General features: G+C 36.2%; 1 protein-coding gene across 1 annotated transcript in view; it reads right to left on the bottom strand.

Moving 5' to 3' along the window:
* Positions 1-24,314, bottom strand: part of MARCHF6 (membrane associated ring-CH-type finger 6) — a 56,117-nt gene that overhangs the window by 8,504 nt on the left and 23,299 nt on the right. Inside the window, exons 7-21 of the mRNA XM_026673417.2 lie at positions 19,870-20,062; positions 19,208-19,269; positions 18,411-18,443; positions 17,128-17,179; positions 16,242-16,300; positions 15,216-15,296; positions 14,904-14,972; positions 14,700-14,774; positions 11,918-12,052; positions 9,230-9,349; positions 8,198-8,298; positions 7,381-7,518; positions 4,590-4,791; positions 3,308-3,377; positions 1,314-1,495 (exon numbers count right to left, since the gene is read on the bottom strand). Coding sequence (XP_026529202.1) covers positions 1,314-1,495; positions 3,308-3,377; positions 4,590-4,791; positions 7,381-7,518; positions 8,198-8,298; positions 9,230-9,349; positions 11,918-12,052; positions 14,700-14,774; positions 14,904-14,972; positions 15,216-15,296; positions 16,242-16,300; positions 17,128-17,179; positions 18,411-18,443; positions 19,208-19,269; positions 19,870-20,062 — 1,572 coding nt within the window. The remainder of the gene's footprint in view (positions 1-1,313; positions 1,496-3,307; positions 3,378-4,589; positions 4,792-7,380; positions 7,519-8,197; positions 8,299-9,229; positions 9,350-11,917; positions 12,053-14,699; positions 14,775-14,903; positions 14,973-15,215; positions 15,297-16,241; positions 16,301-17,127; positions 17,180-18,410; positions 18,444-19,207; positions 19,270-19,869; positions 20,063-24,314) is intronic.

Here is a 24,314-nt window from a genome sequence, read left to right as displayed (position 1 = left end):
CCTCAGTTGCATCATTGCAATCTGGATGCTTGGCAAACTGTTGTCACTTCTCACTTCAGTGCCAAGCGCACTGTGATCACGTGATCACCATTTGCAATCTTCTCTACCAACCTTCACAGAAAGTGAATGGGAAAGCTAGCAAGGAAGGTTGCAAGCTGCTCCCACCTGCTGAAAGGATTTTGTCTCAATGCTGGAAGATGGCTGAAAGAGCTCTGTTCAATCTGTACCTGCTCTATGTCCCTGTCTCTATGGCACTCTCTGCAGAGGTGGGGAGAGAAGGACCCCAAGTTCCATGCATACCTGGGCCTTTGCTGCCAAAATTCATGCACGCACAGAACTTAAAATCTCTTTTTTCCTACCTGTAGCCCATGATGGTGGGGAACTTTTGCATTCCATGTATGCTTGGAAATCCAGGCAGAAATGTAGTTTGGGGCCCTTTTCTCCTTGTCTCTGCAGAGAGCTTTGCAGAGGAGGGGAGAAAGAGATTTGGGATTCTGGGCATGCTTGAATTTTGGCAGCTGAGATCCAGGGATTTGAGCTCTTTCTCTCATCCCCCTCAGAAGCTCTCTGCAGAGAGAACAGACAGCTTCTGGGGAGAGAAGGAGCCCAAGCTCTGTGCTTGCTTGAACCTCAGCAGCCAAAATCCAAGCATGCATGGAGCTTCAAATCCCTATCTCACTATGGAGAGCCCGCAGAGGCAGGGAGATTATTGTTAAGTTTTGTGCCTGCTACAGGCACACAGCTCAAAATTCCTCTCTCCTTACAAAGGACCAACAGGCATATTTAAAAATAAAATATGAAAAATATTTTCTAGGTTTTTTTCTTGTATTTTTAATATTTTAATATATATTTTTTTAAGATTAAAGATTTTCTTGTTAACTATATATGCATAAAATAAATAAGAAAATAAAAATACATTTTTTGTATGCTCAACTGGAAATCTACTAACTGGTAACATTAATAAACTAGAATAATGGAAAATATCCAGTTGTGGCAGGTTGGTGATCAGAAGCATTAACCATTTATTTAATGGTAAATGGGTATTCTCTTGTCAGATCCATATCGGTGCTGATTTTGTGAATGAGCAGCTTATAAGAACCTTCAAAATTATATTCTTAGAATTCCAATATTGTAAATCCTTGCATTCAGACTGTGTGCTTTTTCAAATTACTAATATTAGTTTTCTTCTGTAGCTTTCCTGTTTCCAAGGAAACATTTGTTATAATTATAGCATGATCCAAGAGACATGGTCTCATTGTATCTATTAAATTCCCTTCCAAATTATAAAAAAAAAGGATGTTCTAACAACTTACCATGAGGGACCATTCCTTTACCTTCTGAAAAATCACTTGACGACCTTGTGGCATCCAAGCAACAAGCACCGTCACAGCCCTAATTGTTAGCCAGCAAACATAGAGTCCACAAGCAGCTGTATATAGTTCATGGATTTTAGCAGTTCCTGTCCAAAAAGACATCAGCCAGCGGCCAGCAAACACTAAAAGCAAAAAAATATTAATTATTGCTAGTAAGAAAGCTTTATATTATCTTATGGTCATAAAATAAAATGGATCCAAAAAACTCATTCCATATAGTGGGTCGGTCCAGTAAGTTGTCAGTTTCAAACATTTAATGAAATTGAAAGCAATTTCAATACCTGAGGGTCCATTGTTTACTAAAGGAAGGGACTGATGAAATCCTAGCAAGTTATTGTAACATTACTTTTTATTGATCCAAATAGTATGTACTGCACAATTGCATTACACCAAAAATAATGGATGTTTGCAAAAACACTTGCCACTCTTTGTACTACCTTATCAGTTTCCTCTAAAGTCAAAAGCAGACCCAGCATTTTTCTAGGAAGCTGAATTGTGTACCAAATTTTATTATTTATGTAATTCAGTATTTTATTGATTTACAAAGCTGTGGATGGCTTGCAATAAAAGCAAATTTAAAACCCAAACATTTAAAGCAAAACAAGTAATTAACACTAGCAGTTAAAATCAACAACTAAAAGTCTGAACAAGAAAATATCCTTTGAATGCCTTTTTAGAAGCCAATAAAAATAGACTCAACTCTGCAAAAGCAGCATTCCCAAGACTTGGAGTGGCAACACAGAATAACTTGATTCCAACTTGCCACCAAACAAGCAACTGTGGATGAAATAATAAATGCGGAGATTCACAAACAGGCATTCTCTAATATAACTTGGGCTGGCATTTATGCCTAAAGAAAGACTAGAATTCAGTTTCTATTCTAGCACCCTAACTACTGAATTTATTTGTTTCTACTCTTTTAATTATTTTTACAATTAACTTAAGGCAACAGATATCCAACACATCTTCCCCACAACAACAGCGCTGTGAGGTGGACTGGATTAACAGAGAGTCATTGATTCAAGGTCGCCCAACTGGCTTTCATGGCTAAGGCAGGACTAGAACTCATGGTCTCCTGCTTTCTAGCCTGGTGCCTTAACCAATAGATCAAATTTACTGTTACAGTTGTAGCTGGTAAATCATCTAAAACTGATAAAAAGCTTTTGTAGCCATTGCCTCAACTGAGGTAAGTAGAGTTCAAATTTAAGAAAAATTCTCAAACAATGTACTTGTTTCTTATGAAAGAATATAATCTGATTCAAATAGACAAATGGACTACCTCTGGAATTATGGCCCCTTATAATAAGCACTTCCATTTTGTCTGGATTCCATTTCAATATTCTTTTTTATTTTGTTACTGATTGCAAATACCATTTTCTGACACTGTTCCAGAAAAATATATATGTGCACTATACATATATAGTGCAAAAGATTGAGAGTGAATGGAATCTTTAGACAAGATTTAATAGCTCCCATTTGAAATAAAAATTGCCTCTGAGCAATATTATCTTAAATCTGACTCTGAAATAGGAATGGAATTATCACAAAGTCATGCCTCCTATTTCTAAATTTCTCAAGGGTTTCAGAAATATACCATCATTAATGGCACTTAGAAATGCTAATAAATCAAGCAAAACTAACATAATTATATTTTCAAACAGAGATAATCTTTCAGATTGGACAGGACAGACTTAGTGCTCTAACCTTCCATGAAACAAATATGAAATGGATCACAGAATCTGCTTCCCACAGGACTGATTCAATTAAGAAGCCACCATGCTTCCCAACCACTGTATGTTAGAAATTTATCTATAGTTGTGCATCTCTGAGGATTCAAAAGAAGGCCTCACTGTCATAGAAAGCTACACAGAACATGCAAAAACAGTGAAAAATTAAGTGACCAAATGGATACTTTGCTATTGTGAAATGCATACCTGGTAATGTAAGGCAGATAAGACTTGCAATCAGGAGTGTTATACACATGAAAATGATCAGCAAAAATATCTGAAATATAGAAAAAGTAATGATTTTAGTACAGGTGTATGTGTGCGCACACACACAGACACACACACAGACACACACACAGTATTAAAGAAATATTGATAGTAATCTCACCAATCTTATGGTTATATAGTGACACACAAGCCCTATTAGTGTGATTTACTCTCTGGATAGAATACCTTAATTTATAATCAAATTATGTTTGATTTTATGAATCAGACCATTAGAGTTTGTTCCATAAGCCATAACTAAGCAAACCAAACTTAGTCTGTTGTAGCTTTGGGGTCTGAACAGCTGTCATTTTCATTTCTGATTATCTGAAAACCCAGGACATAATCTTTAAAATTTCTTTTAATCTTTGCTAGTGCAATTTGAGCACCACATTTCTACAGATTATATTCTCCCAGCACTCAAAGAATCAAAGTAGCTTTTCATATAAAAAGGATGGCAAATTTCAAACCTTCTCAGAAATATATAGACATATTGATTCACACATGGTTAGAGGATTAAGATACTTTGTAAGATGCTGTATGCTTGTTTCTGTGTGTGAAGCCAACATGAACTACTTAAATGCTATCTCAGTCTATGATTTTGTTAAGAGGTTGTCCAGATTTTTCCAGGGCAGTGCTTACAGTCCTAAAATGAAAATGGTAAAAGTTTCACTTATTTAGTGGTGTCCGACTCTAGGGGGCAGTGCTCATCTCTTTTTCTTAGCCAAGGGATCTAGTGTTTTTCCAAAGAAACTTCTGTGTGATCATGGGACCAGCATGACTATATACACCAAGATGTACGTAACGCTGTTACCTTCTCACCGAAGTGGTATCTATTTATCTACTTGCATTTGTATGCTTTCAAACTGCTAGCTGGGCAAGAATTGGGACAAGTAACAGGACCTCACCCCTCTTCGTGGTGCTCAAGTCTCGAACCTGAGCTGTAGACCTAACCCAGAGTCTTAACCGCTGAGCCACTGCACCCTTCAAGACAGAAATACTCCCTTTATAATTGTTTCATTATATCCCATAGAAAAAAGGCCCAGCCAAGTGAGAATACTGTATCAATCCTATCACAATGGGATTCAGAGTGAACTTAAGCCAAAGAGACAGATGATATTATACCCTCTTAAAACTACAACCCTAAGAATTAGTTTCTACAGATAAGACAAACACAGAATCAATTAGACAGTAATTAGTTGTTCTAGGTATTAAAACAGCCTACCCTGAGTGGAAATTTTAAAGGCCGGTGATAAGGCTGAAAACCAACAGGTCCTCCTTGTTGTAATATGGCTTGGTGGGCTGCATGCAGACCTTCTCCTACAACTGGAATGGCATTATTATTGCGAGCTGGTTGGTTATTAGGCTGCTGGTTTGCATTGTTTTCATTCTCTTCCTGGTCTCCCAATAAATAAGAATGAAGATCCCTAATACAAGATTTAATAGTATTTAATTGAATATATTGACATTAAAAAAAATAAGAATGGCAGTAATCAATAAAATATGAATAATCTCTTTTCATGGGAGATTCAAACATGATTATGTTCATTTATTTATTCAATTTCTTTAGCTACCCATTTCAAATAAGTGACTCTGGACACCAAAGGTGTCATTTTAATTAAGTGGAATGTTTAAAAGAAGCACTGTAAAAGAAACAATAACAAAAAATAAGTAAACTAAACGTATGTAATATTAGGAAAGCAGTCCTCTCCCCTTTATTTTGTGCCTTCAAATCAGTTTTTAATTCCTGGCAATTGCGTGGAAAAGCCCTTGCAGTTTTCTTGTCAAGATTTCAGAAGTGGTTGCCACTGCCCGCTTTCTAGGGCTGAGAAAGGGTGACTGGCCCAAAATCTTTGTGCCTAAGGCAGCACTAGAACTTATGATCTCCCAGTTTCTGTCCTGACACCTTAACCACTACACTAAGCAAAGACATTATCAAAGAGATAAAAGACATGAGATTGCTGCAACTGCATATTTAGTCCTTAAGATCAAAATAACAAATGATATCTAAGTTTGCAACTGCAGCACCACATAAGATAATACATGACTATAGTTATTAGGATTCAGGGAGCTTTCAACAATTATTGAACAATATATGCCCAGGTATATTCCATTTAAATTAAACAAAATATTGCTTTCATTAAATGAAAGTAAATGAAAGTTGCTTAACCCTTACTGGGCCAACCTGAAGTCCAATACACAAACATTACAGGTAGTTCTCGATTTACAACAACAAATGAGCGCAAACTTTTTGTTGCTAAACAGATCTTTGGAAAGCAGCTGGTTTGTTGCTCATCCTTCCCACATGGTGGAGCTCATGTGGTGCCATCCTGGAAGCAGGTGTCATTTTGGAAACAGCCATATCGTAGTAACTCTGAAATTGCACCCACTTCCATGATGGCACCGTGTGGTATCCACTGTGTAGAAAGACGACACAGGGGGGCGGCTGCTTCCCAAAGATCTACCACAAAGGTGATGGTCTATGATGGAGGGGAGTGGGGAGGAGTGTGTGGGAACCAGCAGAGTGGGAAGCAGGCCCAAAGCCTGTGGGAACCCAGTGAGGGGAGAAAGTGGAGCACAGGATGCCTCAGGGTTGGGGGAGGCCTGGGCCAGGCCATGTGTAAGCTGGGGAGGTACTGCAGTGCTAGGCCTCCCAGGGCCTCTCCACTCAAGGTACCCCATCTGCACAATGACTGCAACAGGAAAAGCAGGGATAGGGGTCATTAAGCAAGCCAATCACATGGGTGTCGTGCTTAAAGACTGTCAAAACTTGTGACCATAATGGCTAAGTTCCATTATAGTTACAAGTCAAGAACTACTTATACTTATCCTCAACATTTTAGACCAGCTGAAAGGGTCAAAATACAGGTAGCCCTGGACATCTGATCAAAATTAGGATCGGAGTTTCTGTTGTAAGTCATTGTGGTCATAAGTTGAATTGGATAATTTTTCAACAATATTTATGGTGGTGGTTAAGCGAACATCACAGTTATTAAGCAAATCACATGATCATTAAACAAATCCATCTTCCCCAATGGACAATTTTTGTCAGAAATTGATGAAAAAGATTACAAATGGCAATCATATGACTGTGGGGGCAATGCAACAAGTGCAAGCAGGGGTCATGAGTCATTTTTTTTTCTAAGGCTACTGTAACTCTGAACAATTGTTAAATGAATTGTTGTAAATCAAAGACTACGTGTACTATTACCCTCCCCCCAAGTACAGTTAGTCCTCGACTTACAACAGTTCATTTAGTGACTATTCAAATTTGAAATGATGGTGAAAAAATTGACTCATGACCATTTTTCACACTTATTATCGTTGCAGCATCCCCATGGTCATATGATTTACATTTGGATGCTTGTCAAGTGACTAACATTTATGACGGTTGCAGTGTTCTGGGGTCATGTGATCCCCTTTTGCAACCTTCTGACAAGCCAAGACAAGAGAGAAGCCAGATTCAGTTAACAACCATGTTACTAATTTAAGAACTGCAATGATTCCCTAAACAAATGTGGTGAGAAAAGTTGTAATATGGGCAAAATTCACTTAACAAATTTCTCACTTAGCAACATAAATTTGCTCAATTGTTGTAAGTTGAGGACTATCTGTGTAACATATCACATAAGAAAGAAAATGGGAAGAAAGCCTCAAAAATGGCAAAAGTTGGGAAACAGCTTATGTAGGAAGCAATTAAAATATAATTGTAGATAAATCACAGCTTCATAGGCTAAAGGAATAAAATTATAATAAGATTTCCCACCCACCCCCACCCATATACAATGTATATTTTAAAGGAATAAAACAATTTCTCTCTTGCACAAACTTAAAATATAATAAAAATGCTGCATAGTAATTTATGCTTCATTTTCAGCACATGTTAAGCCCCTATATGTATATTCTTTTGAGTTGGACTATAAAAAGATAAAGAAGACAAACATTGGACTCAGCTTCAATTATTTAAGTAATAGAAAGTTTCAATCATTCGAAAGGACTGGACTCTTCACACTTACAATAAGTAGCCAGCAGAAACAGTCCATCCTCGTACAAGCCCCTTCAGCCACTGCCTTGTGTGCCCTTGTTCAAGCAAAGCTGGCAGAACCACTTGAAGCAAAAGTAATTCTAAGGAAAGTTCACTTACAGGAGCATCACTGTGGGAATAAAAGAAGCTGACATATTTTAAACAAACTCACTGTCTTACTGATGCAAGTCTAATTGTACTGATGCAACTACATCATTAGTTGCATTTTTTTCTTAAACATTGTTAATTATGGGCATTCCTTCTGAGGCAAAATTAAATTAAGTGTTGCATGTTTCCCCCATGACTAGCATGATTCAAATTAGGATACAGATCATAACATGTAAAAAAATTCTTCATATGATAAAATATATGAGTTCATATATATGAAAAAGGAAGAAAAAATTATCTTTCATAAATGTTTGGGTCAAATATGTTAAAGGTGCAGTTCACTAAAAAAAACCTTGGGTTTTCTTGTTTTACTCGTTTTCATTTTGGTTTCAATTACCATAACCACATTTAAGCTTATATATGCTTTAGTGAGAGAGCCAAGATCAGAAATCATGATTTGAAGAAAAGCCTAAAATCCAAGGTTGTTGTGGGAAAGACTATGAAAGGGGAAACAGATGACTCTGAGTTCATTCACCTATTACTAAATTCACATTTTAACATCCATCCAAACTAGTTAAATATTAATTAGTTAGTACACTATTGTCAGTCCACAATTATATAACCAGCAGTTCATTTCAAATAAGCATACAATGTTTAGAGTCAAAGAACTACCAGCTATGGAATGAGGTAGTTTATCTTACCTGTAGAGCATTACATTATATGGTAGGAAGTGAGGCAGCAGATATTTGATAATTCTTATAGGAAGCCAAAGCATGAGCAAGACAATTGAACCAAAGACAATCTGAAACAACAACAATAAAAAAGATTCTGTACTTTTCTATTTTTAGCTTCAATTTAAAGCAAATTAAAAATGAGCACAATTTATACATTTTTGAAGACAGCAAACTTCTTTCCCCTTTCTTAGCTTCCATTCTTTCATTACCATATTTTGCCCTGACTTTAAAATAAAAAAATTGATAGATTTTAACAGAATCAAAATCCTATGCTAAATTGTATTTATACTTTTTAGAAAGACATTTAGCCATGCTATCCTTTGCAAATAATTTTTAGCAATGGACAGAAACCAATTAAGAGAAAGCAAGTTAAGAGAAAGCAAATTAAGAGAAAACAAGAGAAAGCAAAGCAAGTTTTCTCTAAGAATTTCAAGAACTATGAAAATCCAGGTATTAAATTGGTTATTTGTAAGTGGTCTGCTCATACACAAAACCACATTTATGAACTAGTAAGAGAGTTCAACTATAACTATTTTGACCTTGAAATCACATTTTCAGGTTCCTTTAATTAAAAAAGTTACTGTTAATGTGAGACTACTTATATAAAAAAACAAAAAATAACTCAATGTAGTGTACATTGTTAAATAACCTTCAGATATGGATTATATAGAAAAAAACTAAATTATCTATGACAGATTTGTCAAGTTCTATTAGCATAAGACACAAAAATAAACCAGACTGCTGGTGATTTAGAACACTTTTCCTTAGAATATTAAAAAAGAGAGTAATAAACACAAATGTATAAACCATTATTTATGGTTTAAATTTCCTGTAGATTCAATGTGACAAAAGTTCATTAAAATCTGAGAGTAATTATAGTTTGTTAGTTGACATGTTGAATGTAGGGGAAAAACATTTAACTATAAAAAGAATATGGCTGCACAATTATTTGTTACAATAAGAAAATTAACACTACAAAGAAACTAAATGTAACTTTACCACTGACAAAATAAACCTCCTGAGATGTCTATAAATTGGCAAGTGAATCATTTCTTGAACTGGATTAAAGTCTGGATCATTTAAATTCCTCAGAAACCAGAGCACACCAGGTCTTAGTACCTGAAAAGAAAAATTAAATACTTCAATGTTTTGAAATTATTTTTTTAATAATTTAATATTGCAGAAATCTGCAATGCTCCATATTAATTTTCAATATACTGTAATTTATACCAACCCCCCAATCTGTTGAAAACAAATGAGCTGGTTTTGCTTCTAAGCAAAGATACAATGTTTTAGGAAAGAGTGTCAGGTGATTCTGATGTGAAAAGCCTGCTGGTTGAATGTCATCTTCAGGAGTTGGGAAGCACTCAAACAGCTGAAGCTGACTCCACTAGGAAATATCTGGAGCAGTTGTGGCAGGTGTTGTGTATCCAATCCTGTGCAGACATACAGTCTCTGAATGAGTGACAAACTTCAGAAAGCTGAAAGAGTTGCTTCATAACAAGGCAAGAGCCCCATAGAAGGTAACCATTACCTGGCAGCTCTTCAATGAGAACCATCTATCCAACCTAGATTCTGTGTGCTCATGTCTTGTAGCCCATATATCCTGGACTTCTGGTTCTCAGATCTTGGGCCAACCCAAGAACACTAAAGTTTGGATCCCGATCTTATCATGCTACTCTTTTGCTGCTCTAACTTTGGACTTCTTCACAATCAAGCTCTTGCATTTCTGTGAACTAGTGTGTGTCCAACTGCACACAGGCCTGTTTTGTGTGCCACTGTTAATTTGCTTGTACTACAAAGTAAACTACTTTAAACTCAGCTCTGTGTGCATGGTTGGTCTGGATATCAAGTTTTCAAGAATTCCCTAGCACTTTTGGATTTAGCTTTTAGCTAATTCTAACTCTCTCCAGCAACCAATATCCAGATAAGCAGGGATTAACACCACACAAATAATCAAACAGAAACAATAACTTAATCAAAAAACCAACCAAGGAGAAAACTACATTCCCACTAACACTGGCAGGGCAACGTATTGTACATAAACAGGGAGTAAATCCACACTCGCTAGCACTAGTTGGGGAACAAAACATCTGCAAGCAAACAACCAAGCTCAGAGAGCACCAAGGACTCCTCAGTTCAATCCTCAGCTACATATATTCTTTTTTATTGTATTTATTTTAACAATGATGCTGCAGATGTGGGGTTTAGTGTATTTTGTTGATTGGCAAAAAATATTTTAGAAATCAATGTAACAAATCCTAGCAGAATTTTGACAATTTGGAGAAGTCTTACAACAATGGAGCGGGAATCTGAACAAAACATTGTTTAAAAATGTATGATATTCACTGTGCAGTGTTTTGCAATTATCATAGTGAGTGCTGACAATGAAAGCAAGCTAGCAAGCTATTTCAAAGGTTCCAGACTTTCATCAACGGCATGATGGCAAAAAAATCAGACACTTCAATCAAGGCTAGTGACATCTTATAATAAAACTAACCACCCAAGTGCTGGTTACCTGGTAATTATAATTTTAAATAAATCTCTTGCTGTCTTAAAATTCTAAGCTATGGCAATAGCAGTAACTAATGAAATATTTATCAAATGTCATTGACCCAAAGCTTTTGCATTTCTTACCAGATTAAATATCTACCTGATTTACATCACTGTTCATTTACATTTAATTGGGCAGGAAAAGAATCATGACAACAAAGTGGTATGTTTTCTCTCATATCCTTGAGAGTTTTCAATGTGTTTTTTCCTGAGGCAGCTTCAAAATGATGGGCAATTGATTATAAAAGGAATTTTCTTACTTGATACTATTAACTTGACTATCTCCCAAACCTATTCAACATTCAGAGTTTGATCCAATATTTAAAAGGGACCTTAAAATTATTTTTTTAGGGTAATATGATGTTGGAAAAATCTATTCTTTTCAGCTACAGTACCCAATTCCAATTTAAATTAGGATAGTACCCGAGTTAAAAGACATTTGAAGAAAATCATACATGCAGGTATTATGTGTATTTTATACTGCGTTATGATTTTTTTAATGTCTAATGTAGCCCATGAAAATATATGTGCATATGAAATAAAAATACAACTATTACTGCATCTCGCTCTGAAGCACTGTATAAAGACCTGTGATTTACATATTTTTAAAAATACAGAATTGAAATATAAAGAAATACAAATCTGATACATATACAGAATCTGCTAGCTCCACTGAACCACTAATCCTATTTAGTTTAGAGCTCTACGAACTTCTTCCATTCCAGCTGGCAATTCAAAAATTTATCTCTGAGCTTGGTTCCCCCACACCCCAATTCTCCTCCCCTTTTCTTTTGTGCCCTTTCTTTTCATAGTGTAAAACTGCAGGCTGGGATTTTCTTGCTTTACTCATCTAACATAAACTGACTGGGGAAAATGTTCAACTGAACGTGATACTAATGGTTTACATAATTAAATCTGCATAGTATTTAGCCTGATTATTCCTGATTCCAATATATTCTTGCAAGAAAGCTTACTCAGATTGTTTGTTGATGAAATAATACAGTTGTCCTCTATACATTTTTTAATTTTTTTAAATAAATTAATTTGAACACCCAATAGATTTTTTAAAAAGACACAATGAGGAAAACTTTTATCATTTAACATCCGGGTTTTTAATGTATTTTCAATACTTACTTCTCTCAGGAGGAGGATGAAGGATGCAAAATAGAAGACATATACCATTCCAACTAGCCAATGTAGGAACATTGTAGTGCCAGGGGCAGACTGAAAGCTTAATTCTCTATCCTTCAAAGTAGCATCAAACATTTCCTATGAAAAAGATAGCAATGATATTTTTCTGCCTTTGAATCTGGGAGCGACTAAGAGCTTTACAATGAAAAAAAACCACAAACCTTTCACATGTTCTCATAATAAGAAAACACCTGTAGAAACTCCATTATGACACTGAATGATTATCAATTATTTTTCAAAGAAAAGTGCAGCATTTCATTGTATGTGAAAAATAAATCTATAGTAATAAACCATCTTCAATATCTTTTTTTTAAAAATTAAAAAACAATTTTATTTACAAATTTAAAAACGTACAAATTCAAAAATACAGAAACAATAATATGTGAATAACACATAATTCTTTACATTTGTTATCGATTTGATAAGTCCTAAAAATCAGTATTGGCTAGTACTGGTCACATCTTCATTCATTATCACATCCTAAGCACTAAATAATTCACAATATACTCTATTTTCACGTTGGTTTATAACTACTCTTCAATTACAAATACATTCATGTTGTTTAACTAGTAAACAAGGAAATATTATAAATGGCTAATAATAATAGTAATAGTAGTAACAGAGAAAAGAAGGTTTAAAACCTTTGTTTTTATACATTTAATCTGAACAGCTGAATATAAATTGTATCTTAGGTTCATTTGCGTGTTTCCCTTTATTATCTACCCACTTATACCATTTATCCCATATCCGGTAGTAATCTGTATCCTCCTTCCCATTGATTTTAAGCGTAAGCCTCTCCAATTGGGCACACTCATATGTTTCCTGAATAGCAACATGTAATCGGTGGTACATTTGGGTTCTTCCAATATTGTGCTAGTGAAATACGTGCCACAGTTAATAAATGGATGGTCAGATATTTTACTTTAGCGGGGTAATCCCCTTTGATCATTCCCAACAAAAATAATTCCGGTTTCCACTCCAGCCCACACTCTTATGATTTCTTCTATCCAAGCTTTTATTTTTAACCAATATTTCTTTATCTCAGGACAAGTCCACCATGAATGAAAATATGTACCAAATTTCCCTTTACATTTCCAACAGCAAGGGTTGGCTGTCAGAAATATTTTGGCCAATCTAGAGGGTGCCAGGTGCCATCTATACATCATTTTGTATAGATTCTCCTTATGTGCTACTGATTAGGTTAGTGTCAGGTTTTTCTTCCAGATTTTTTCCCAGGCATCCAGATCGATACTATAACCAAAAAAATTTCCCCAAGCTAACATAGGACCTTTCACAATTTTCTCGGCCATTTCATGTTCTAATAAATAATTATATAATTTAGAAATCAAACTTTTCTCAGGGTTTAAAGGTATTTTATCTCAATGTGTGTCTTTTACCTCAACTCCATATTCCTTTATGTCTTTGTTATATCTCAGTTTTACTTGAAAATATGACCAATTATCAATAACTATCTCTTGTGTTTCTAGTTCCTGTTTCGTTTTAATTCTTCCCTCACCATCTAATATTTGGCAATATTTAAATTTTTTACATATATCCATCGTATTTAAATGAAACATCGCCTCTATCGTTGAAAACCACCTCGGGATTTTGGTATAATGATTCCTTCTTATATCAGTCCAAATTTTAATTAAAGACTTTTGAAATGCATGCCTAGTAAAATATAGATTATTTTTACTATTCGGGTTCCATAAAAATGCATGCCAACCTAGCTGTAAGTCATGTCCCTCCAATTGTAAAATCCTATTATTCCTTAAATCAATCTAATCTTTTATCCACACTAATGCCGCTGCTCTATAATATGTCTTCCAGACAGGTAGTCCGAATCCACCCCTGCTTTTATTATCTTGTAAATAAGTTTTTTTATCCTTGCTTTTTTCTTTGTCCAGATAAATTCCATCACAATTTTATCTAATTCTTTGAAAAAAAAATTTGAGCAGTAATATCAGAATTGTTTGAAACAAATATAGTATCTTAGGTAGAACATTCATTTTGATTGTTGCTATTCTCCTAATAATGAAATTTGCATCTTATTCCAATTTTCCAAGTCCTTTTCAATCTGTTTCAGTAATTTAGTATAGTTATCCTATCGCAGATTTAATGTTCTAGTTCTTAACCAAATTCCTAAAGATTTAATTTTATTTACAATTTGTAATCCCATCTTTTCTAAACCATCTTCAATATCTAACAGCTGAACAAAATCTAAAAATTAAGTTCCAGTTTAAAAATATAACCTCTTCAATTTTCCTATTTTAATTTATAAATACAGGTAGTCCTTGACTTATGACCACAATGGAGCCCAAAATTTATGTTATTGAGACATTTTGTCTTTTTTGCCACAGTGGTTAAGTGAATCACTGCAGTTGTTAAGCTAGTAACAAGGTTGTTAAGTGAATCTGGCTTCCTCATTGACTTTGCTTGTCAGAAGGTCACAAAAGATGATCACATGATGCTGGAACACTGCAACCATCATAAATATGAACCAGTTGCCAAGCACCTGAATTTTGATCATGTGACCATGGGGATGCTGCAATAGTTTTAAGCGTGAAAAATAGTCATGAGTCACTTTTTCAGTGCTGTTGTAACTTTGAACTGTCACTAAATGAACCGTTGTAAGTTGAGGACTAGCTGTATAACTTCTCTCAAACAAAATCATCACTGCAAAATAAAATAAAAGTAATGGTTTCCCCCAAAATGCTAGTCTTACCAGCGAACAAATGTCCAGCCACCAGCCACAGATAAGAGGAAAAACACCTATTTCTACCACCACCAACAAGGACACCTGTAAAAAAAAAAGTCAGATAGTTGCTTGCATATTCACAAGTACTGAATATTAACTAAATTCATATTTTATAACTTTCTGCTTACAGATTCAATTATAGTAAATATCTGTTTTTTAAGACTGTCTTACCTTGACAACTATATAGCACACACCAAGCAAGCGACGTGATCTCTGAAATTTTACAAGCGCTGCCACACCCTATACAATATGGTCAAAGAAATAGGTATAATTTCATAGTGTAATATTACTTTATAGATGTCAGTGTTAATTTATAGGAAATCATTTCAGTCAACAGGGCATTCTGAACCCGTCCTAATAATCTAAGAATGGAATACAATTAATTGGTCTTTTGTACACCAAAAGAGATAAAGCAAAATCTGCTAGTAGAGTAACCAACCAATGTTCAAATGTTGAGATTTATACAAGTATTTAAAAGGATACATGACTGACAATTAATGAGACTGCCAGCAGCACATAGCCAACGATGGTTGTGATTAGGCCTTCGAAGTGAGAAGCTTGAACCTAAAAACCATAAACACACAACATGTATACATCAGACTACTTTCGTAAGACGACCTATAAAACACTGCACATACTATGGTACAGTATAAATCAATCATCAGATTTTCTATTACATGTGTATTTCATTCCTAAAAAGATTTTAATTATAACATAAATTTTAACACTAATAATGCTGATAGTTATTATTTTAGCTGACTGAACGCTACACAATGGCTTAACTATGTAAGGTTAATCAAACAGTTATAAACAGATACTAAATTTATATCCAGTCCTTTTTGTAGAGAAACTAAACTAGGCACACATAGTATTCCCTTCCTATTTTCCTTCCACAACAAACCTGTGAGGTGGGCTGGGCTTAAAGAGAATGATTGTCCCAAAATCATTCACTGAACACTTACGGCAGAGGGTAAACTGGATTGAAAATCCCAATCAAATATTCTTTTGATTCACCACCAATAATCATAATCACCCTCCCACCAAAGTAGTTCAGTGAAAGATTTTTATCAGGTAGAAATGTCCTTCCACTAGCCATACTGTAGTTTGTGGTTACCACTTAATATTCCCTTTCCCAAAATTCCTGGAATATGCAGGTAATATAGGTTTAAGAGGATTATTTGCTTTTAAAAAAGGAATAACTTATTTCCTTATCTTGTATGCTTCTGCTGAACATGGGGACAGAAAATTTTGTCTAAAAAACTTCTATTATGAGAAAAACTGGGTACCTTCTCACCTATATTACAAATTTTGCAGAAAGGAAAGCTAAAGGAATCAGATACATTTTTCCCTATGTTTTTGGTGAAGGTTGTGCTTGGATTTCTTATGAAAACTCAACACACCGGATAAAAAGCACCCTTCCTTTACTCCAGGAAACATGGGAAACCAGTAGGAAAGAAGTATGATTCAGTTCATAAGTAAAACTTCTGTGGGATTAACAGAATCACTTACATATTCTTCAAAGCCAAGCCCAACTATAGAGAAGTGTCCAATGTGATAGGGGCAAAATGCTAGGAGAGAAAGAAATTGGTGACAGATGGCTCTTTTTTGATAAATATACATCTTAAAAAACTAACCATTAGATAACAAATAGATGTAAATAACTGAATTTGTAAATTTGCTATATAAACATGGCCCATGTTATGCCAAATAATGATTTAGTGCAAATTAAATGAAGCAATTTAGTGCAAAAATCTTTTCAGCCTATGTCTTCTTTTGTTATTTAGATTCTGGCCATGATTAGCTGTAATTGGTTTAAAACAAGTCAACTTCAGAATTAAGCTGACCATAATTACAATTAATCACAGTTTTCAATTCAGAAACTAGATGAATTAAAAGCAGAAATGAAAGCTATCAGTCTCTTCTAGCCAACAAGAGCCATAAGCCAAAGTCTCTGCGTGGACCAATTATATTTGGGTGCAAATACAATTATTTAATAAAGCAAAATTTGATTAACACTGTCTGGATTTTATAGAATTTGTTAAAAAAATAGTCTCAAAATGATTAGTTTCCATAGCAAAATTATTTTTCTATGGTTTCAGTTTGCATGGATTATAATTGGCATGTATTAGAATAAAAACAGATGCAACAAGTAATAGTATGAGCACATTCATGGGTCAAAAAAAAACACAATTTGATGCTATATGTAAAATTATAATTATGCAGTCACTAAATTGCACGCAGGCCCATTATGGAGTTAATTTCCTTTGAGGAACATAAAAAAGCTATTTCTTTTTTAACAAAATCACATAATTAGTATTTAAAATTCATGCAGCTCTAGCATAATTTGTAGCATATGAAAAATTATTCTGAAATAATTGAAAATGCAACAACTTACCAAAGACAAGTATGAATAGTGTGTTTAATGATACCACCCAAAACACATGTTCCTGAAGAGGTGAGGAAAAATGAAAAGTAATCATACAAAACTAACTGATAAGCAATATTATCTTATATTGTGTTCTTAACATTCTGCTACTAATTTGTTTTCTAATTTTTCTACAATACAATGTAGGGTTTTTTGCAATAAAAATTTTATTTGGAGGCTGCACATTCACAACATCATGAAAAAGATCAATGCACTGTATTTATTTGTTCAAATTGTATGGTTGCCCATCTCAAACAAGTGGCAAACTATCATAAAATTAATTAAAACAGTTGCAATCACCATACAAAAAGAAACAATACATATCAAGAATTATTATAATCCATATATGTTAGCATAGTCTGGAAATGGACCCTTTCACACACTTGGGACCCCAGATCTGGGCATATAAGATGGTCTTCAAGGCCTTCCAAAAGGCTGACAGAGATGGGGCCCTCCTAATAGCTGGAGGGAGAATGTTCCAGAGGGCAGGCAATAAGCAAAGAAGGCATACCTCCTGGTCCTCACCAGCCAATATTCTTTGGCTGACATAACCCAGAGTATGACCATCCTGCTGGACCAGATTGGACTGGTAGAAACAACTGAGAGAAGATGGTCTCCCAGGAAACTTGGTCCCAAGCCATGAAGGGCTTTAAAGGTAAAGTGCACCTAGAAATATATTAGAAACCAGTGCTGTTCATGAAGTAATGCAGGGGTGGGATTCTACTGGTTCTGTCCGGCTCTGTAGAACTGGTAGCTCTGAAGAGCAGCAGACATAGAACCGGTTCTATGTCTGCTGCTGTTTTGGCTCACCCACCTGCCCGGGCTCTTACCTGACCTTTATTTCCTGCTTTTTCAACCTCAGCTGCTTTGCGCGGCACAGCTGTGGTTGAAAAAACAGGAAAAAAGTGCTTTTTTAACCGCTGCGCACCCACACGCAGTGCTGCTCAGCTGTCCAGGCAGCAAACTGACAATGATTCACACATGTGCACAGCAAATCGTAAATCACTGAACCGGCAGTTACACTGGTTGCGTCCCACCCCTGAAGTAATGGGTATTATACATGTCAAGTAATCACTACCTGTGCAGTAAATATGTCACACAAACTATTAAGAAATTTAAAAAAAAAAAGCTTGGCATTTCTAAAAAGTATGTGGTGTATTTAGCTGACACTTTATTCAAAGATTTAACATATTTGGATTCTACTTGCTAGATCCAAATGGCAGTAATAACAATGACCATTACAATTCACTTACCAAAAAAACTAGGGATCCATCAAGTCCAAGCATCTATAAACAAGAAATGATTTTGAACATTAACATAGCCTATAGCATTCAAGAGGCTTCTAAGTTTTAAACAACTGCTATTTCCCAACCTGTTCTCAACTTATTGGAAAGGTGCAAAAGTTAAAGTGGGTTAAAAGAGACATACCAGGTAGGTTGATACACTGTGCTCAACCATTAATTATGGTTTATAAATCAAAATAGCCAAGTTCATATATTATGCTAATGGATCGAACACTATGAATTAGTACAATATGTGCAGCCAATATATGCTGGTCTCTGACCATAATAAAAGTTTGTTTTCATGAATCTAATATTTTTACAAAGCACCACAGAAATGCATATCTATTAATATTTTCAACTGGAAAAGCAGCTTCAAGAATTAAAGAAATAGCAAAAGGGAAAAGGATACTTTTTACATTTTTTTAAAAAGTTACATTTTACAATTTTCATACTCTAAATTGTTTCAGGAGTTTTCACACAGTATATTTTCTCTTTTAAATATGCCCTTTTTACCAACAATATTCTCAGTCTTCTGTCTTCCCCAAACTGCTGTTTTTTTCTACTAAAGGGGTGGGGGAACTCTTTATTATTATTGGTTATTTTGTATCGATTGTAATATATAGTTTGGTCAATATAAATTGGAAGATGAAGCTGACAAATAGGATGCAGCATAGAAAACCATCCTCAATGCCAAGCAGATTAAACTTTTCAAGCTGTTCCATGACTACAGGGAAAAAAGTATTTCTGAATGTATAGGCCATACTCACTCTCTCCCATGTAAGTTCTTCTGCTGCTCGATCCCATTCCAATGCATTCCAATTCATGTCATCTACAGAGATATCAAAATATTGTTAAAGGAAATATATATACATACAGTATCTCACAGAAGTGAGTACACACCCTCACATTTTGTAAATATTTAAGTATATCTTTTCATGTGACAACATTGAAGAAATGACACTTGGCTACAATGTAAAGTAGTGAGTATACAGCTTGTATAACAGTGTAAATGTGCTGTCCCCTCAAAATAACGCAACACACAGCCATTAATGTCTAAACTGCTGGCAACAAAAGTGAGTACACCCTCTTTTCAATGTTTAGGCAGATATAATCAGCTGTTTACCAGAATTCAATAGAATAATTATTTACTCAATTATCAGAGAAGTCTGAAACTTCAATATACTTGCGGTATTGTTATCGTAATACTGTGCAAAAATGCACAAAGTGATGCTTTTAAAATATGTTAATTGTGTTTACTAATATTATATGATCTGAATAATAATAATAACACTTTTTTATAATACATATGATCTGAAGAAAAACTAAAGAATAGTTAAGTAATCTTTGAAATTATTATTTTTTTTCCTAGAAAGTAAGCCTTGAAATAAATGGGCCACAATATATAGTTGTTAAAAAGTAATCGGTATACCTTGTCCTCCGTTGTTTGCATCTGCTGCATCTTCAACTACAACATCTTCTTCATCTTCATTGTCTTCTTCTTCTTCATCTGGCTGTTCTTCTAGAATCTCTGGGTTTTCACCTACAACTACATTCTCAGCAGGCTGATCCACAGGCTGATCAAGTATAGCATTTTCAGCACCAGCATTTCCTACACCCTGAGCCTGAACGCAGAAAAATCAACAAAATTTCAGTTTAACTAAGATGATGTGCTATGGTTTATCAATGAAAATTGTTCAAATATTTTAAAGAGCAAATGTAGAAAAAAAACAAAACTTCTTTTTAACAAGGTCTTGTTGCTATAGAAAGATTCTTAATACTCCAGACCAAGCTGGGAGCTGATTTGGTCTAATGGTTAAGGCACCAGGCTAGAAACCAGGAGACTACAAATTCTAGTTCTGCCCTAAGTTTAAAAGCCAGTTGAGTGACGTTGCACTAGTCACTCTCTCTCAGCCCATAAGGTCAGACTCAGGCAACAAATCAATGCGTTAATTCCTGCTGCAGCCAATGGATCAATACTCAGTTGACCTGGAAAAAAAAAAAGATCCTGTACTTGTGGGAAAAACAAATGTTGCTATAGGGAGATTCTTAACACTTTAGCACAGAGCTATTCTACGGCTCAATCTATAACATCAAAAGTAGTTCCTAGATTAGTAGTTCCTAAAAGTAGGTCCCCCTTTATTTTGCATATATTGGTGTCATGTTCCATGCAACCTACCAATCAGCTAAGTGTAGGTTGCAGGAAAGAGTTCCCTATAGCCCAGGGGTGTCAAATTCATGGCCCGCGGGCCGGATGCATCATGTGCTGGCCCCGCCCCTGCCCAGTTCAGCGAAGGGGGAAAAGTCCCAATACGTCATGTGGTACCGCCGTGACAATGTGAGTTTGACACCCCTGCTATAGCCCATTAATTGTACTAGGAAGAGGATGTAACTCCAAATCTCCCTTCTATAATATGAGTATATTCATGTAAACTATATAATATTTACATGAATATACAGTATATCAAAAAGTTCCTGACAAGTTTTAAGTAGATGGTTTCCCTACAAAACAATATGCTAAAGTGAGACCTAAAGAAGGAAACAACCGTAATTTGATAAAGGTTGAGTATCCAAGCTTCGGATGTAGAAATTATTCTGGACTATACAGTAGATGTGTTTTCATATATCACCAAACTAACTGTTTGAAATCTTGAAAGTTTATAAGACAGAAAGCCTCTTCCTTCACATCACTGTTATATGACATTAGAATACATTGGGAGGGAGTCTTAATTTCATATGCATAATATTTTAAAAGTATGGAAAACCAAAATCTCCATCTTGGCAACTTCCAAATATGTAACTTCAATTTGTACAATTTTCAGCAATGATCATGCTGCTTAAAGAATTCTGGGAATTGAAGTCCTTACATTTGCAAGCTATTAAGGTTGTAATCTGTGAAAATTGAAACAAGCCATCTGTAATCTATGATAAATGAAACAAGCCAACTTCATAATCTATGATTTGGCTGGTTTTCTATTTGGTACATTAAGGTGAAATTCCTCTTAAAATCTGCCAGATGTCCTTATGTGAGAGCTGAGAACTAAGTGTTTTGGAAATAGAACAAATATGTATATTTGAAATGACAGATATAACTAGGGTGAGGATATAAACTAGGCTGTGTCTTTGGTTGACTAGTAAATTATTGTAAACGGGGAAAAAATCCAGTATTTTTGGTCTAGTAGTGTATACTTAGCTACTTTGCAGCAGCTAGAGCAGGGGTCCCCAACCACCGGGCCGCGGACCGGTACCGGGCCGTGGAGCACTCTTTACCGGGCCGCAAAGAAAAAAAAAAATTAAAAAAATGGCGGCTTTCTTCGCCTTCGGTGAATGCTGCTGGGATCGGGGATCAAGGACACAAATGAAAGAAGGGAGGAGGAGCAACCGAAGCCTGTCCTGCTCTCTGGCTCAGCTCTCTCAGTCGCTTTCTCGCTCCTCCACCAGCCTAGGAAGAAACTGCTTCAAAGAAGCGGGGGAGTGGCTTTTCCTGTCGCCGCAGCTTCCCGAGCGCCCGTTTCCACCCCCACTTCACGCCAGCCCGCTCGCTCGCGGTTCAATCCACAGTGCTCGTTCTGCCTGCCTGCCTGCCTGTCTGGTTGTTTGGGAGCAGCCGCTGAGAATAATAACTATTCGCCTCTTTTTATCAGCCGAAGCTGCTCCGAAACGAAGAAGGCAGGCAGGCAGGCAGGCAGAACGGAGCACTGTGGATTGAACCGCGAGCGGCGGGCGGGCGGGTGGGGTGAACGGGCGCCGGGGAAGCTGTGGCGACAGGAAAAGCCACCCCACCCCCGGCTTCTTTGAAGCAGTTTCTTCCTGGGCTGCTGTAGGAGCGATAGAGTGACTGAGAGAGGAACGAGGCAGACACCTGAGGGAGGGAGGGAGGGAGACACCTGAGGGATGGGGCTGAGGGAGGCAGGGCCGGGCGCTCCTGAACTTGGTGAGTTTGCTGGCAGACGTTTTATTACCCGACTAGGTAACAACATCAGATGTTACCTAGTCAGGTAATGAAACGTCTGCAAGCAAACTACCAAACTCGGATTCTCTCCCCCGGTCCTTGAAAAATGTTTCTGCTTGAAACCGGTCCCTGGTACAAAAAGGTTGGGGACCACTGAGCTAGAGGATTTCAGAGCTCTTTCCATAAATATATTTATATTCTCTCCCTTATTTTAAATCATGATAGGCCTTTTCCAGAACCTATTTCAAAGCTCTCCTCTTAGCAGTTCTAGAAGTATGTTCAATTATGTCTACATGGATCAAGGGAAACTGAGTTCTTAGACCACTTAAGTATTTGTTAATACTCTACGTATTTGTTGATACTCTACTGTTGAACATCTTTAAGTATCTGTTGATACCTGTTGATACTCTACTTAGTATCAACAGAGGTTGGAGGAATGGGAAAGGGAAAGTGCCACGATAATGATGGATTTTATAAGTTCTCTGCCAGGTTAGAAATTTACAGCAACTGTCCTTCTGCAGAAGTAAGGGGTCACTTAAAATAGTTGCCCATTATTTATGGAAAGATTTATGGAAACCAATGAATTTCTGAGATGGACTGGAGATTTTCCATAGCTAACATCGGTGATTAAGGCTTTAGTCATGCTGTGAGAATAACAACAAAAGCCACTGACATCTTTTCTTCTGTATGTGTTTTCCAATCAAAGGCATTGTAATATGCAGCAAAAGAGCAGATGATAAAACATGCTGAACAATGGCTGGAAAATATATGGTTGAGAAGCCACTATTAAGAAAAATGAATGTGTATGAGAGCATCTGATTATGTATGAGAACAGTACAACAGCATATTTTGCTTCCCAATAAGAATATTTTTTGCTTCTTCTGTTGCATCTTCAAATACCCATATAGCAAAACTATTTTGTATGACTGAGACAGATAACATCTATTCAGAAAATGTCTGAGCCTGCTAGGATAGTTTCATGAATGAAACAAAAGTTGGATGCCAAATTTCAAACCAATTCAAGTGGGACATTCAATTGTAGGTTAACGATATGGACAAGATGCTTAAAACTTTATGACCGATTATTTACTCTCAATCTGTTCACTGTGGGTGTTTTAACTGCTGGTGGAATGGCCCAGATGGTAGGTCCAGACTGCTGGAACCATTCTGCTTCCTTATTAGTGACTGCCTAACTGCCACATGACACAGAAGGTAGGTCATGAACCAGGAACAAGGAAATCCAGCAACTCAGCACGTGCTCAGTATAGGGTGATCAAAAAAACCCATGATGCACCAGGTTATGCCAGTATGTGGAAGGAGATGATTGGTCCTCCGTATGGGCCAGTATGTGGAAGGAGATTATTGGCCCTGATTAGCAAACAATGTAACTGTTCTTATTACTTCTTGTTAATAAAAGAGCAGGCCCCAAACTGTTCTGGGCTCGCTCACTTGCTCATTCATTCCAAGGAACCTGGCTCATGTCATTTTTCCTTCTCGGCGTTGTAAGGCCTACCCCATGAGCGGCCCATTAGGTGCGGGATGAAAAAACCCGCATTCTGGTGACCCCGACGTGATCCACTCCAGGGTGCGTCTCGGACCGCTCATCCTTACTCGCTTGAAGGGAGCTGCGCATTCGTCTGGCCTGAAACATGACCACGACTCCGTAAGTATGGGCGGAAAATTCTCTCAACAACAGACGGAGCATCTGAAGGAATTGAGAGAATTAACCGAATCCTCTTCCAAATTATTAAAAGCCTCAGGGAAGCCCACATCCCTTGTTAAAAAACAGCAGATAATTGATCTGCTACAATATATTTGGCTCCATTGTCCCACCTACCCCGAAAAGGGTTCCCTTAAAATTAGCACTTGGACTAAAATTGGCGAATATCTCCATACCAGTCCCCGAGCTCCAATTGGCATTTTAA

Source organism: Notechis scutatus, chromosome 3, assembly GCF_049901735.1.
Source record: "Notechis scutatus isolate UNSWTSFEM ecotype Mainland chromosome 3, rNotScu1.2, whole genome shotgun sequence".
Classification (NCBI taxonomy): domain Eukaryota; kingdom Metazoa; phylum Chordata; class Lepidosauria; order Squamata; family Elapidae; genus Notechis; species Notechis scutatus.
The sequence above is the reverse complement of the archived record's forward strand: the minus strand, read 5'-3'. Positions and strand labels throughout refer to the sequence as shown.